Genomic DNA, 16,921 nt, shown 5'->3' on the forward strand with positions numbered 1-16,921 from the left:
ATTTATGTTAACAATGTATTAATTTTGTAAAGACATGGTTCATTTGAATTACTTAATATACTGTTATAAACTTAAAGTAAAATAAAAAAGTCTAATCATTTTAAATTGATCATGTTTTTATGTTTAATCTCAACCTGAAAGGTAACTAAAGCCGTCAGCTAAAAGTAGTGGAGTAAAAAGTACAATATATGCCTCTAAATGTAGTGGAGTATAAGTATAAAGTTAGATAAAGTAAAATAAATAAAATGGTAATACTAAAGTAAAGTACAAAAGTACTTACTTAGTACCTGTCCACCTGTCGCTGCACTGAGCTGAAATTCTGTTTCTCACCACTAGATGTCAGCAGATTCACGTTTTAAAACAGTACAGATGATCGTGTCATCATACACTTCAATTTACCCTTTAAAAAAAAAAAACAATAAATACAAATTGACAGAAAAAACCCATCAGAGACTTTGTTTATTGTTGCATATTTAAACTGTCACCTCACTCGCTCAAAAACAAGCATCCAAAAATAAATCCAGTTTCTCTTCAAAGCAGAAGACGCTAAAAAAACACAAACATACATCAGACCTCACATCCCAACAACTGGTTTACTGTGAGGTCTTCACTGACGTGTGCTTCAGCAAAGACGTCTGCATTCGGAGAGCAACTAGGATTCATTCTTACTACAAATCTCCATCAGTCACAATTTTGAGCGTTGTAAAAAAATAATCATACAAGAATATCAGACAGAAGGGGGAACGTAAACTCCCACAGGTAGACAACAAAACACTTCATGATGTGCATTTTTCGAGTTTCAAACCTTATGTTGGTCATTATTTAATGGTGTGCTGCCCAGCTGGGCTCTGTGATTATGTCTTTTTCATACTCTCACATAAGTTATTTGGTCAAATCCGGACAAGAAATTCAGGATTTTTCAGATACAAAACAGTCATATAGTGATGTAACAACCATGTATCAAGGCCGAGTTGTGTACAAATTGGTAAATAACTAAAAGGTCAGTTCACCCAAATTACAAAAAAAAATAAAAATATCAGCAGCCCATAGCAGTTTTTTGCCATGCACATAGTTTTAATTTGCTTTAAAAGTGCTGTCTTGTGAGACAATGGAGGGGAGGTTTTTTTTTGTTTGTGGTGCTCAGAACATTAAAAGTTAGATTTACAGCTCAAGTCTTTCTACGAAGACTTTTTTAAGGAACTTTTTCTTCAGTAGAAAGCAATTCCTATGAAAAGTGTTGAAAAAGCAGTCGATCTACAGTAACCAGGACACAGATTCTGGCAGGACAAGCTTCTGTTAAATATTTTAAATATACAGTCATGGAAAAAAATAATTAGACCACCCTTGTTTTCTTCAATTTCTTGTTCATTTCAATGCCTGGTACAACTAAAGATACATTTGTTTGGACAAATATAATGACAACAACAAAAATAGCTGATAAGAGTTTAATCTAAGAGCTGATATCTAGACATTTTTCTGGTTTTCTTGAAAATGATTTTGGCTATTATCAAGCAAAAGAAAATGTCTAGATATCAGCTCTTATATTAAACTCTTATGAGCTATATTTCTTGTTATCGTTATATTTGTCCAAACAAATGTACCTTTAGTTGTACCAGGCAATAAAATTAAGAAATTGAAGAAAAAGGGTGGTCTGATCATTTTTTCCATGTCTGTAATTTTTCAGTGCTGTGAACACCACAAAAAAACAAAACTCCATTTACCTGAAGGTGGACGCAGAAATATCAGGCACATAAAACAGTATATCTGCACGGCGTTTTGTAATTTGAGTGAATCGACCCTTTAACTAAAGACTAACAAACAAAAATCATACACGTGTCTATATCCGTTCTAATTTCTCACTCAGAAACTCCTCCACGCTGTCTGTGTTCCACTTGAGGATGCTGAGTTCTTCAGCGATGTTCCCGTTATCGTCCAAAAGCTTGAGTACAGGATCTGAGCCTCTCACGTACTGCAGTGTGGGAGGGGGTGAGTGGGAAAGAGAGAAAAAGAGGAGGGGTGTTAGGAAGACAGGTTTGCCCTCATTACTTCTGAACGATATTCAGAGAAATGTTTATGAGTCATCCGATTGACATATTCTGATTTGAAATTGCAATATTTTGTGTGTAATTGAGAGAATATCCTCAATTCGTCATCATCAATCCCACCTTGATCTGAAGACCCTTGAACGTCTTTGGCTTGTCACCCCTGACAAAAGCTGAGGAGAAAAAACAAACAAAAAACAACAACAGTGAGACAAAAGTCAAGCCATGAATCAGTCAATTAGCCTTTCTATTTTAGTACTGAGCTCTGTAATTAGTGACAACTGCTACACCTCCTGGGAATGCAGCGTTAACAGCGGCGGAGACAGTTGAGAACACAGGACGGCCGCAGCTGAAGTAAACAAACGGCAGCCATATGGCACAGACAGGGCTCCAGACGTCTAGCCCCATACTGAGTGGAGCTGCAGGAACTCCATCAACGTAACCCGACACCGAATTAACCAAATGTTACGCCGAGCGGAGATGGGAGGTCTGCTCCCGAGACACACACGGTGAGAAACTTCAAAAGCTTGTTTGAAAACCGGCCCTCGGGCGTTTCAGACCACCTACTGCAAAAAGTGATTTGGAGAGGATATTTTATTTCACACTCATTTGCACTGATCAAGAATCACACAAAGCACAAGCTCAGCTGCAGCAGAGAGCTGTTACTATGAAAACATGGTTATAAATATCAGACTATAATCATGACTCAATTAGGGCTGACTCAATCTTTTGCAGTCTTTCTATATAACATGCATGTAGTGGCGTGTAACAGAGCAGCGAAGAACTGCCCGTCGTGCTGTTTCTCGCTGTTGAGATTCTACAGACTCAAACAAAGTTGTTCTGCATTTTGCTGAACATGATTCGATTACTGTCGGACTTAAGTGGGAGACGTGTTTCTCACAGTCCCGCCAATTTACTACCTCTATTTACCTACCTCCGAAGGCGGTACAGAGCCGAGATTACTTTGTCCCATTATTACGCCTCTGGGACGTCCAAACTGAAGGCGAAACGTCACAGAGGCGTAAATATCGCGGCTTATCACAGCAGTCTGAAAGGGGCTAATAAGAAAGCCTCCATTCTCCTGTGTGAATACTTGATAAATACTTGAAACAAAGAAAAGCAAAAACTCCTCAAAAAACCCTTTTAACGGGAAAGAAAAAAGAAGAAGAAACCTCTGGGAGAGCGACAGAGGAGGGATCCTCCTCCCAGGACGGACAGACGTGCAATCGATGTCGTTGTACAGGACAGATCAATAGAGTAGAATAGAGTAGATAGAGGTTGAGGGGGGAGAGGGAGGGAGGATTCAGTCGAAAAGATTCAATACTCAGCAGTATTCCAAATAAAATACTGACCTTGGACTTGAGGGAACCTCCCCAATTTTCATCCACACACCTCGAGGATGGCTCCAGCGTAGAGCTGCGTGCAGAGAGACACAGTGTCAGATAAAGAGTTTCTTTCCACCACACACACACACACACACACACAGACACACAGACACACAGACACACACACACACACACACACACACACACACACACACACACACACACACACACACACACACACACACACACACACACACACACAGGTGCCCTGCTGGCGGTTGGACGCCCAGCCTGCAGGAGTAATTTGATTCAGGCGGACTGATTCATAAACGTGTCCGGCGACTCCTTGGGGGTCATTAAACTGTGAGCCTGTGCATATGGAGCAAGGCTGATGGATGGCGGTTTGCGCAGGCCTCCCTTGTAATCAAACCTCCGGTACCAATATACGATAAGTTAGAGGAAATTGGAGTGTCACAGCAGTATTTCAAGACCATGCTCTGCTTTCAGGGAGGAGAGTGGTAAATGGCCGGGTTTGCTGGTTCACGCAGCAAATTAAATTACGCATGCAAAGCTAAGATCCTCTCCTCTTCCTGCCTTCCTTCCCATGTCTTTCTGTAAACAGTCCGGCACTGCTGAAAATTAAATTTCCGTGCTTTTCATTTCACCACACATCACAGATCAGAGACAAGGCACGGCTCTGTTGGGAGCAGCAAACCAGGAAACAAATGATAGGCCGCTCCCACTGGACTCATTGGAGCATTTGAACATTTCAAAATGCTCTAATTAGCCAGTCACCCTGTCTTATCAGGGAGCATGAAAACTATTATTACTTTCTCAATAACTTCATCAATGTTCTCATTATCTCACTTCTAAGCACTCAAATCACTACAGCCCTCAGAATTAAAAGCATGGTGATATTTATAAATGATGCAGTACTATCTGATCTAGCCCAGATCAAAGATAACTCCTTTTCCTCCATTTAAGTTTAACAAGAGATATGATATTTAAAACCACAATGAAGACTTTCAACGCCAAAAGATTGATGAATGTCCCTTTTTTAATTGGGGATTATTCTGGATCATTCAACCCTTTTTATTCAAAAAAAGACCACATAATTATTCCGTAAGCCTCTTAAATCATAAAACAACATTTCTGAGTCAAGATTAAAGGATAAAGTTGGCGATATAATACAGCACCATAAAAAAGTGTTTGCCCGCTCCTGACTTTTCTAACTTTCCATATTTGTCACACTTAACTGTCTCAGATCTTTAAATTAAGTTTACCTAAGTAAACACAAAATTAAACAAATTATAATTTTTTCTATTAATTGGAGGAAAGAAAGTTGTCAGAGACCAACTGGCCATGTGTGACAAGTAATTGAAATTGTGACAAGTAATTGTAATTGTCAAGTAATTGCCGTTCAGCTACAAGGACTCTCTAAGAGAAGAGATGAGAAAGAAAGTTACTGAAATCAATCAGTCTGGAAGTGTATAAAACGGTTTCTAAGGCCCTGGGATTAAATTGAACCACAGAAGGAGCCATTATCTCCAAATGGATGAATCTTGGAAGAGTTCAATTTTATTCAAAGCCTAAAATCACCTCAGAGGGCTTGATAATCTTTACAACATGTGACACCCACTGTCCTTTGACCCTCGCGTGGTGAATCTTCCCAGAAGTGGTCAGAAATGTACATCAAGGACTCAAACAGGAAGCCGCTAAAAAACCCAGACAAAAAAGTGCAGGAATCGACTGCCTCAGTTTGTCAGTGCTCATGGTTCCATGAAGCGAAAGAAACTGGGCAAAAATGGTATCAATAGACACGTTTCCATTAGGTATTTTTCCCTCTAGTGAGCCGCTATGGGTGTGACTTGGGAGAGAGGATCCGCCCAAGATTTCACCGAACTTCACCGGTTAGCGGATCAGAAAGTACCTGCCTCAGGTAGGTACTTTCTGATCCGCTACTAACTAGTCGCTGCTGATTACAGTTGAGGCGGTGACTTCGCACATGCATGACTCATTTGCAGACTGGTGCAAACTGGACACTGAGGGGTTAACATCTCCTGCTCTGACTGCAGCTGGGAGAGACAAGGACTGGGCCGCTTGTGAGTGCTTTGGGACGGCACCTGCTACTCGTTGAGGAGAATAGGAACAAGTCTCCAATAACACCAGAAAAAGTCGCTACATTTGTCGCTAGTCGCTTTTTTGAAAAAGAGTCAACAAAGTAGCTATAAAGTCGGTCTGTTGTCACATTCGAACTCCGTTGGTTAGCCGCTACAAAAGTACCTGTATGGGAACAGAGGCAGAGGGGAACTAACTAGTGGGCGGAGCCAAAACACTAGACCGCTTTCCAAAAAGTACTCAATGGAAACACGCCTATTGGGAGAGATGCAAAGGCGAAAACCACTGGACCACGAGGAATATAAAGGCCTGTCTCACATTTGATAAATGAGCTGAAGCTAACACAGCATCCAACAGGCTATCACAAAACAAGTCATCCATGGCTAAAAATGCCTGAAATGAAAGCTTCTCATCTGTACACTGTGTTGGCGCCAGAGACTCTCAGGAAGGTTTTCCTGCTCTGCAGAGACATGCTGTACAGTGGCACCCAGGGGAGCTGAGGTGCTGCTGAGTGCAGGGTGCTCTGCAGAGAAGCACACATTAAAAAATGAGAACCCGAAATGCCCTCCATGCTTAGTGAATCTTACTAATCGACAAGGCTGCGCAATAAGCCATTTCTCAGAGGGTGTAATGACACGGCACTGATGTCAATTGCAAGTCTGAAAGAATTCTTAAGGCAGATAATTGTTGCTGTCTGAGGAGAAAATGTGCTTAGTGACACTGCCGTTTCCGCGGGTACCCTCAGAGTGCAGCTGGAGACAGCCAATTGCTCTTCCAAGTGACATTTTCACTCAAACCATGAGGAGGAAGAGGAGTAATCATTCCTCTAAGTGTCTGTCTGAAACAGAGTTATCGTCAAGAGGTGTAATGAGGTGTGCACTGCACTTTCCCAAGGTGCCGTTGCTAGGATACCACACACGCTCTCGGGGCTTTGCTTAATCAAAGAAGAATTACTTTGTTTTTCCACCATCACTTGACTCCGTGTTTATCCGTCAGAGCCCAGCAGGGACTCCTTTTGAATTTGCTGTAATCACCGGAGCAATGAGCACACAGTAACACCTCCTCGCCGCTTACAGAGAGGTTGTTACAGCAAAACTTGATATTTCGACCCCATGGGGAGTGTCAGGCTGGGGTTAAGGAGTCTCAGCTGAGAACATCAGAGAGGAAGATCGAGACAGACAGCTAGTGACAGAGTCGGTGTGTGGCAGCGCAGATCTGATGCACAGCTGCAAACAGCGTCAACAGACACAGTGACAGGGAGGCTCAAACTAGGCTGTTTTTAGTAGCTGGAGGTTGTGATCCTGTCAATAAATGTGACACATTGTGACACAGCGGTCCTCTGGGTGCTGCTACTATCCACTGAGGAGCGTGTCATCTGCACAGCTCATGACCACAGACAGAATGTAGCAGCTCAAAAGCCCACAATTAATAACTATCTGTTGCGCATCATTCAATTTGTCAACTCTCCGTCCTGCAGCATAAACAACACTTTCATTTGATCATTTAAAGCTGCTCATTCTGTAAAACTTGTTTCTAGTTACACCTCCTCCATTCTCACTGAATCGCCAGTTATAAGGTCTTTGTAACAAGCTCCCCGCTGCGCCTGAATCTAGACAGCCAATTACTTTCTGTTTGACTGTTCCCCGGAGCTCTGTTGTTCCCTTTACCTTGCGAGCTTCCATCTGGGCCTCCTGCTGGCAGCACTGCCCGCAGTCGGGCTGCAGCTTGGTGAGGCTGAACTCCCCGAGCAGGTCACAGGAGCTGCACAGCAGGTTGCTAGAGAAGCCCAGCTCCCTGCATGCCTCAGACGACAGATCGGCTCCGTACGCCGACAGCTGGAGAGAGGTAGAAAGAGATAACAGTCACACAGAGAGGAAATATAGGCCAAGTTTAATGAAGTAATTATTTTTCATTTGCAGATGTGTGAGGGTAAAAATGTGTTATATGACATGCTTTTTAAAAAGCCTCAAATTAGGAATTGAGATACTTTAAAATGTGCTAAAATCCTGAAACGAATACAGATGAGAACTACGAGATTTGAATTGTATGAGGTGGTGAGACGACTTCTAAGTAAGTTCAGTTTACTGTTGAACCAATGAATGAAATGTCTATAGGACAGTAGTGAAAAATCTACAATATCATCATCAATGATTTACAAAGGTTGTGTTCAGTTGTTCAAAAATGTAAGCCCTCAGTGACTTCTCAAGGGTTCCTATTTAGAGTGATCAACAAAACAAAGAATTGCAAACAAATTGATTTGATTTGTGATATGGAAAGAAAAGCAAATGTTTGGCACATTTACTGAAGGCGGACTGCAATTATTATTCATGTAATTAACTGGTACAAAAGATTGGATTGTCAGGAATGTGAATAAACAGGCAGGCTAATTCAAAGGATGTAACAGTCTGAGGTGTGTTCATCCTCTTTACTGCTAAAGAACAAATGCAAAACTAGGGCTAGGCGATTTGGAGAAAGTAAAATATAAAGATATTTTGGCCAAACACTGACTTAATATTGCAAAGATGGCAGGGTTGACTATTGTTGCTATTAAGAAATATTTACGCAATGATATTTAACATAATCATCAGTACTGTGGATGTATAACATGAAGTGGGTAAAGGCAACTAGTCAGGCGGCTTAGCAAAATAAAGGGGACACGCTGGACAAAAGCAACAATTTTTTTCCCCACATGTTCTCCCTCACCATAAGTTTCAATTTTTGATGGTAGCCACTTCATCAAGATTGTGGATCAAAGATGGCAACCATATGAAATCAATTAGAACCAACTTATCTTCCAAGCCACTTAGAAAGTCAATCTTGGTATCAAAATATACATTTTCTGGGTCAAGGAATGCATTAAAGCTATTGAGAATATCATAATAATAATAATAATGATAATAATAATAATAATAATAATAATATATGTGGTGCTTTTGTCAGATGTGTCCCCATTCTTCTCAAATCTGGTCCTAAGCCGCCTGACTAAAATAAAAAAAAACAGCTAGAACAGTATGGTAAATTCAGACAATCACATCACTTTACTGCAATCAATGCAGCCTTTAAAACCGGAAAAGAAAACACGTGTCATTTTACAATATGACGATATACAAAATCAAAGATGACACCTGGTATCAATTGATATATTGCCCAGGTCAGACCAAAAATGCAAAATGCCCTGGCGTCACAGAGCAATCAGCTCATGATGCAGGCTGCTGGTTTTTTTTTTTTTTAGTTTTCCATGACAGGCAAGTTTTGTTTTTCGCTTTCAGGATTCAGGACACCAACGTCCTCTTAAGTGTGATTAACCCATGAAAAGGTCCAATATATATCATTTTGCTTCGCTGCATCATGCACTCTCTCATTGTTATTACGGTTCCCATATAATTTTAGATGAAATCAATAAAAACCTTTTGGCTATTTACGCGCGTATAGGTCTCATTTAACTCAGCGGGGAACAGATTTCGACGGGGACGGGTACATTTATAACACCGGAAGTATTCGTTTGCAATTCCTTGGCTACCATTTCGACTATAATTCGGTTTACAAATTGTAAAAACCACATTTAGCATATATATAGACAGTGAGGATGCTTCACTTCCCGATCAGGTTTGGAGGATAAGCCACGTCATTTTGAAGCTCCGGGTTCAGCAGGATCCGGCTGACCAAACTAACCATAACGTGACGGTTGACAGCTCCACCAACCGTTTGTGTGAACTATAAAGACCTACTAGAAGCGGCGACAACTGCTCTTTTTCGCTGTAAATAAACTCACCGTTTGTATAAGCGAGAGGAGCCACAGGAGATACACCTCTCCCGACATTTTAGAGCCTGCTTTGTTAGCGAAAACCACTCCGAGGACCCCTGTATTTACTGTAGGGCTGCCCCCTCCGCGCCTGGCTATTAAACTTTATATATCTGACGCTTATCTTTTCTAAAACTGTTCCACGCTTGCTCACAACACCATGCATGTAAGTTATGTGATTTATTTTTTTAAATAAATATATGAGAAATTAATAAGAACTTGATGTAATTCGCCACCCTGTTAAAATAACTCAGTTTTGCAGGAAACACAAGAAACTTCACCAAAAGTGTAACATATGACATTTATTGATCATTTCACTCAAAAAGGATGTAACAAAGGATGGCTACTGGCATAGTAATAACACTGTGTGTAAATTAGGTATCTTAAGAGAAATAAATCACTTAGGCAATTTTTTTGAACATGCCTTTGTGACTTAAGCAAGATATGGTAACACTTTATTTTGAAGGTGTCTACATAAGAGTCACACAAGCCTGTCAGAAACATGACATAACAAGTATCATGAGCATTAATGTTACTTCAAAGTGTCATTAATGCTCATGACACACCCCATGTCATGTTTATGACGATTATTTTTTATAAATATACGAGTAATTAATAAGAACTTGATGTAATCGTATGTGTCTTGAGTTCAGGCGTATTCCAAAGTCGACTCAAATGTTCTTCTTCGTCTGTTTTATTATCGGGGTTCAAAAATAACCGCGACACCTGCCGTTGGAGCTCAGGCCCGTTTGTGAGAATTGTCCAATCCGGTTTGAACAGACAGAGATTTTGGACGAATTGAAAGACTTAGCTGCGTGGTGGACTGTCGAGACATCCAATGGCCTGAGTGGTAGTAATAGTGTGTCCGCGGTGCGGTGGTGGTGGACTCACACTGGATGGGACAGGACAGCGCTACATGGGGGACACAGGCGACAGCAGCTGGTACACCCGCTCCTACACCCCGGAGAGACATATTCGCACTGTGGAGAAACCCCACGACGCTCCGTTATTGGGAACTGACTTGATGAAATCACCGAGCCGAGCATGAACACGTCGCATTTGAGGTAACCAGAGGATTTGAACACTGGGAGCTCTCCACACACAAACACAGAGGGGGGAGAGAGAGAGAGAGAGAGAGAGGGAGAGAGAGGGCCATGCTCAGACTCTCAGCCGCTTTGTAATCACCGTCGTCGCTCTGTGTGTGTTTTCAGTGTCTCCTCCACTGAGCATGGACTGACCAAATCCCTCTCTGGATGATTTGATGGGGCTGCTCAGAGTCATGATGCCGCCCAAGTTGCAGCTTCTGGCGCTGCTGGCGTTCGCAGTGGCCATGTTCTTCCTGGAGAACCAGATCCAGAAGCTGGAGGAGTCCCGGGGGAAGCTCGGTAAGTTGAAGGGGCTGCAGCCCGTTAAAATCCCGTCACAACAGTCCAGGAACACCGCAGGCTGGTTGTGAGGTCCCTCTCTTGGGTCACTGTATATTTATATTTATATATAAATGCAGATATGTGCTGCGAGACTTAATCCAGCACGACAATGGCACACAGTCATGAAATGTGTCATGATCTGCGAGCTGTCCTGCTGAACTTTGCATAACCATTCTGAGTATTTGTAGTCATTTACTGCCGCCAGATAGTGTTTTACCTCTCATCCTAATCTGTGCAATGCAGTGAGAGACTGAGGAGGTGCTGCTATTTCAGCCTGTTGCCCTGTGATAGTGAGCGAGAGTGTGTTTGTATACTCCACAGCTGCAGCCAACAGTTATTTTTGGTTAAATCTCTAAATCTCTAAAGTATTCTCAGGATGTGATCAATTATTTGGTTCATGAACTGTCAGAAAACACTGGAAATTTCCCATCACAGCATGAGATGACTGCTTTGTGTCTGTTTTGCACAACAAAATATATTCACTTGATTTAAAAAAAGACAGAAAATCAGTAAATGCATTACACTTGAGAAGCTGGAACTGGAGTTTGTAATTTCTGCTTATAAAAAAACAACTGCTTTTCAAAACTTTGATGATTATAGATTAGGAACAGCTAATTCTGAAGTATATTACATGCAGTGTTGGAGCTGGTGGTTCTGGACTCAGACTGAAAGTTTGGATGGTCAGTGATGAGTGTACAGTATATTGCAGTGCTTTAGGTACCAACATGAAACCTCTTTTTGCCTTTAGTCATTTTCTGCCTGCATGGGGATGCCACCCTGCTGCAAATCCTCCTCCTGCCCCTTTACCAAACTCTCTCCTCTAAATAAAACGTGGCCGCGCTGTGTTCAAATCTCATTGCGAGCTCCCATCAGGGGCTCACACCCAATAAAGATCTGGGACATTGCAGGATTATCTCTCTGGTGCTTCCACTGTGGGGATTTTTTAAGGAACAGTAGAGCAGTGCAGACAAATGTGAGGGTGCAGCCAGCGTGCCTCAGGGGTTCAAACACCACCTCTTGTATTATTTGATGAGAGCGGGAGCCGGGGGTACAGAAGACAGGCAGCCAGCAGACCATTTCCTTGCCACGGCAGACATTTTGACACATTATAGCAGGAAAAGCACAGGTGTGATCAATAACATTAAAAAGGGCTGCAGAATTCCATTTAGGTGAAGCACTTCCAGGGTTTTGCGCATGCTGCTTCATTCAGACGGCTTGCAGGGACAGTTAATGGAACAGAGAAGTAGTTAATTTTATTAGTAACACCTGTGCTATGACAAGTGAAGATGTCTGCTGTGAGGAAGGCCTGTTACATTTCAGCTATTGTGTGTTTTAAAGGCCCTGCACGCCCCCACAGTCATTCTTCATGAATAGACCTGTGCTCAGTGTGGGTCTATCTATCTTTAAATATGAGGTATTTATAAGGTGCAACAAAACTGACAGGGAGCTGTCAGTCAAGCATGGACCCACACAGTCATGAGTAAAGGTTTAACTGGCCAAATTAAGTGTGTGTGTGTGTGTATGTGTGGCGACTGTCATCTACTGTAGGTAATACACTGACTACAGATTAGTACCTCATACAACACCACTCCAAGAAATCTGACATAATCCCTTTGAATAACAGTTGTAACAACTGAATAACAGATTCAAAGAAAACCTGACATTTGTTGACTTTACCCTGGCTGATGTTTTGTGGACCAAATGCTTCATCGAGAATATAACTGGCAGTTTAATCTGGAAGGAAATAACCATTAGTTGCAGCCTTGATTTAATTTATGGTAATGTATATTAGAGTAAGTGATAATTGTTGATGATCAAAAGTGTTCCTGATTAGGATCATTTTCTGTGAATTGACTCGATGTCAGGTTTGTTGGTGATTCATTTTATGTTGACTCACTAACTGATTATTCAACTAACCAGCTTTAGAGCTCTTGTTAGGGCGTTGGATAGGTGATGTCATGCCACTTTAACTGGAATTATAGCTGACACCTGGGTCGGTCTATGAAAATGGCATACACAGTGAAATACTGTGATTAGACAATGATATTATTGTTTCTTTTCTTCCTGTATGTATTAGGGCTCCAATCCAATCCAATCCCCTTTATTTATATAGCACAATTTTAGCAAACACAAGGTTTCCAAAGTGCTGCACAAACAATAAATACATAACACAATACAAAGAGATGTAGTAAACAATAGATCAGTAAGATGCAATAAATTAAAAATGGGATAAAAATAAATAAAATAAAATATAAAATGTACTGCCCGCACAAAATAAAATATGCATGAATACAATAAAAACAAAAAATCATAAAATCAACATAAAATCAACACTCTACGTGGTGTTAAAAGCCAACGAGAAGAGGTGGGTTTTAAGAAGAGATTTAAAATGAGACAGTGAGGAGGCCTGTCTGAGGGGCTGGGCGATATGTCCCGATATATTAAGGCTGAATATCTATATACCATATATATACCGATATTTTTATCGCTAAGTAAGATTAAATGTTCAGTCAAGTCAAATATGACATGTCAAAAGTAGTTTTATTGAAACCGTTTATTTAAGTGAACATAAATACTGTATAACAACAGGAGTACTTTTTTTAAAGCTCTATAAAGTGCACATTTAAATAAAAAAAATATAAAAAATATTCTAAATAAAGATAGCCTATGACATAAAATAGGCCAATCTTTTTCTGAAATAAATATATTTATATGAGAGAAGAATAATGAACATTACAAAAGAACCAAATATGACAAACCCTAGTAAGGGCAGCATTTATATATAAAGAAATATTTTTTTAACTATATCGATAAATGCAATATGGTCTAATTCCATATAACATTTAAAAATATATCAATATATTTTTTATATCGCCCAGCCCTAGTATGTATGTTGGATGTTGATTACCATTAACAGTACATTCTCACCTACTTAGCTGATCTTTTTGGCTAATTCTACTCCATATGAGTGATGCATGGATCAGGGTTTGCTAGTACACATCCACTTGTTACGAAAAATCTGCATTTATCAACCAGCAGATCTGAACCACAGGCCGCCAACTATATGACTAATAGTAGCACAATTGTCAGGACTGAAGACTGCAACTATCGGGACTTTTGTTTGGCTCAGTGACTGACACTCATCGGCAACAGTTAATTCAATGATTAGTTGAATGGGAGAAAATGAATTAGCAACAAGCAAAAACCACAACAAATTCCATGTTCAAGCTTTTTTTTTTTAAAATCTGTTTTTCTGTTTTCCGTGTTTGTTGGGGCTTAAAGGTAGGCACGCAGACAGACTTTGTGAGATGAGTCAAAGATGAGGCAGCGTTGGAAAGTTCCAGGCCAGATTGTGAATAAAATAGTTAACAGTTCTCTTAATTGAATAAAGTATCCCAGCTGAGTTTTCACATGTTGGAACAATCAGGAGCCCTGGGGGTATAGATGGCTATATTGGCCTGTGACATGGTTAACTGCTGCTGTAAAGGGCTATACTTTACACCAAGTGAAAAGCCAAACTCTCCTGGGCTGCACACACACACACACACACACACACACACACACACACACACTCCCGATGCTGAAACAGAACCTGAGAGGCCTTTCCCCCGACTGCCCACCACCACGAGAATCTGTTGACTTGGCAAAAAGCGCTCTGATGGATGACTGGACTGAGCAGACGTCTGTACACTGGAGCTCTGAATTATGTGCTGCATAGCCAAATAGTTGTGACGGAGGCTTTCACAGGCACGATGCTGACAGACCGCCACAGGGCCGGTCACGTTCCCAGGTACGCCTGCTGCAGGTCCATCTGTGCAACAATAAAAACCAAACGAGGACAGGTGGCGTCCACGCCCGAGTCACGTCTCCATGAATGACTCTTGTGTGATAAAAAACGGAAGATCTTCCCGCATCACGTTTTCACATGATCACAATTAACTTCATGTGGGTCGGACTGACCGGAGCCTCTTCTCACAGTATGGGACCCTACTGCCTGACACGCAGGTTGAATCATTTCCCCCATTAGACACCTCCCGCAGGGCAGACAAGCTGTGATTTGCTTCCAAGCTAATCGTCGTCGCAAGGTTTCTCCGAGAAGTCTCCTGCATTACAATCACGCCGCGATGCAGCTGTGTGTCCTGCTGTGGGCCTAATCCATTATTCTGACAGTATTTCTCTCCGGCTGCTCACCGGCGCTGCTGCCGGCTGGGTCAACAGTAACGCAGACTGGCTGTGCAGAGATAGATGGATGGAAACAATAAAGTTTCTTTAATAAAGTGCCGTGAACAGGGATTCAGGGCCACTTACCCTGTCAGGGTTGCCATTAACTCCCTCCCAGTTCAGGCAATTTCAGAAGCTCACCTTGAAAAAAATTCATGCTATTATTCTGAAGTCTAAGGCTGACATTCCTGCGTAATGTTCGCTGACGTCAAACAGGAGGCAAATACTTAAATTTGATTCAACAGTGATTAGATCTTCTCAAATGGTCGGAAATTTGATCAGTCAGTCTGGGCTTTTCATACGGAGCCAAAAAAGCCCTCACCAGAAGGATTTTTGGAGAATAATTGTCATGTCAAAGTAAAAGTATTTATATTATCTTTGAATTGTGGCTTACTTCAATTATTTGAACAAAAATCTTCATGCAGGGCGTCATGTGGACATCTGCATGACTGAAATATATTCAAATGATACGATTTTCTCTCTTTAATCTCTTGTATGTGCGGATTAAATTGGCACTGATTTGTTTTTTAATTGCAAAGCTGACACTTAAGGCTGTAGGATGAGACACTGTATTACTTCACAATAAGCTCAGTGAAGACAATAATACAAAGCGTCAGTGTGGCGTAGGGCTGTGTGTTGGCAAGAGTGTGGTGATGTGATACGCATCTTGATCATCCGGGTCGGATATTATCACATTATTGAATGGACGTTATCCGTCTCATAGGTATGATTTAGAAGAAGCCTGCTCCATCTTCTAGTAGGTTCAGAAGGCCGTTATCAGCCCATTAAATAGGCTGCTATATTAAAAGTTTTTTGTTGGGTGGCGACCTCTAATGAATGAAAAGTTACTTCATAAGTCTTTTTTATTTGAAGCGTCCTTATATGTTTATAAACATACTAAACTTAACCAGGTAGTTGGGTGTGAAACAGCAGAGACCCCACAATATTATTTTATCCCGATACTTGAGTCACAATACGATATTATTGCGATTTTAAGCATTTTGCAATATGGTGAGGATTGTGATACAATCTATTGCTATTTAACTGCTTAACTCCATTTGGTGTCCACAAAATTAAATTCAATCAAGACTTGTTTTGTCAAGTAAGAGATAATTCTCAGTCTGTTCATCTCACTTCAGTCTTTTTATTTCTCCACAATGAGAGTCAAACCCACAGACTGACCAACAAAGTATTCAGTCAAATTGAACTGAACTGATATCAAACATGTGTGGACGACAGCAATTGCAGAATTTTCTCAAACTTTCCTCAACTTAAAGCTTGCCTCTGAATTTTTTTTGAATGAAACAAAAAAAGCCTACCTTTGCAGTGTTATTTAGACAATTTCTGAACACGATGTCCTGATGCACATGGTGCCTATAGATTCCTTAGATCTTCTAGTTTCATGATACCAGTATCTCCAGTATATTCCTAAAAAAGAACCCAACACAACGGCTGTTGGAACACTAAATATCGATACTTGGTGGCCATCATTCGATATATATTATTGCCATGCAAAATACCACGATACTTTGCTCCCCACCTCTAGTAGTTTTGGCGCCTAAACCTAATAAAACTGCCACCAGCCATTTCATGGTGTGATAGCGACCTTCTGCACACAAAGTAGGTGGAGCAGGCACCTTCTAACCCATATTTGTGATATCAGCCATTTAATGGGATGAAAAAACCTCAAACAGATGTCATGATACAAGGATTACACTTCAATGTATTACGAAACTCGAAGCAAGGCAGTATATTGCACATTTTAGTCAAACTGTCATCCTATAAAGTACACATCACCGTATGAATAATATGAATCTGAGAAAGAAATGGCCTGAAAAAAATTGACTTTTTATGCAACGAGAACAGTGGGACCTGCATTTGCATTTATCCCTGTGAAATCCAATATCGGCTCTTTTTTGTGCCATCTGTTTGATTGTAATCTATTAATTAAAAATCTATACAGTGCTTTTCAGAATTAACACAATA

At 40.9% G+C, this 16,921-nt stretch overlaps 2 protein-coding genes across 2 annotated transcripts in view; one reads left to right on the forward strand and one right to left on the reverse strand.

Moving 5' to 3' along the window:
• Positions 1-441: 441 nt before the first annotated feature.
• selenof (selenoprotein F) lies at positions 442-9,342 on the reverse strand. Its single transcript, XM_059344037.1, has 5 exons — positions 9,258-9,342; positions 7,153-7,320; positions 3,395-3,458; positions 2,166-2,215; positions 442-1,969 (listed from the first exon to the last, which is right to left on the reverse strand). Exons 1-5 carry the CDS (start codon positions 9,303-9,305, stop codon positions 1,838-1,840), a joined length of 462 nt encoding a protein of 153 aa, XP_059200020.1. The 5' UTR covers positions 9,306-9,342; the 3' UTR covers positions 442-1,837.
• A 528-nt stretch (positions 9,343-9,870) lies between these two features.
• Positions 9,871-16,921, forward strand: part of hs2st1a (heparan sulfate 2-O-sulfotransferase 1a) — a 33,819-nt gene continuing 26,768 nt past the window's right edge. The window contains exons 1-2 of the mRNA XM_059344028.1: positions 9,871-10,351; positions 10,499-10,672. Of these exons, the coding sequence (XP_059200011.1) occupies positions 10,549-10,672 (124 nt within the window). The 5' untranslated portion in view covers positions 9,871-10,351; positions 10,499-10,548. The remainder of the gene's footprint in view (positions 10,352-10,498; positions 10,673-16,921) is intronic.

Source organism: Centropristis striata, chromosome 11 (assembly GCF_030273125.1).
Source record: "Centropristis striata isolate RG_2023a ecotype Rhode Island chromosome 11, C.striata_1.0, whole genome shotgun sequence".
In the NCBI taxonomy this organism is placed as follows: Eukaryota; Metazoa; Chordata; class Actinopteri; order Perciformes; family Serranidae; genus Centropristis; species Centropristis striata.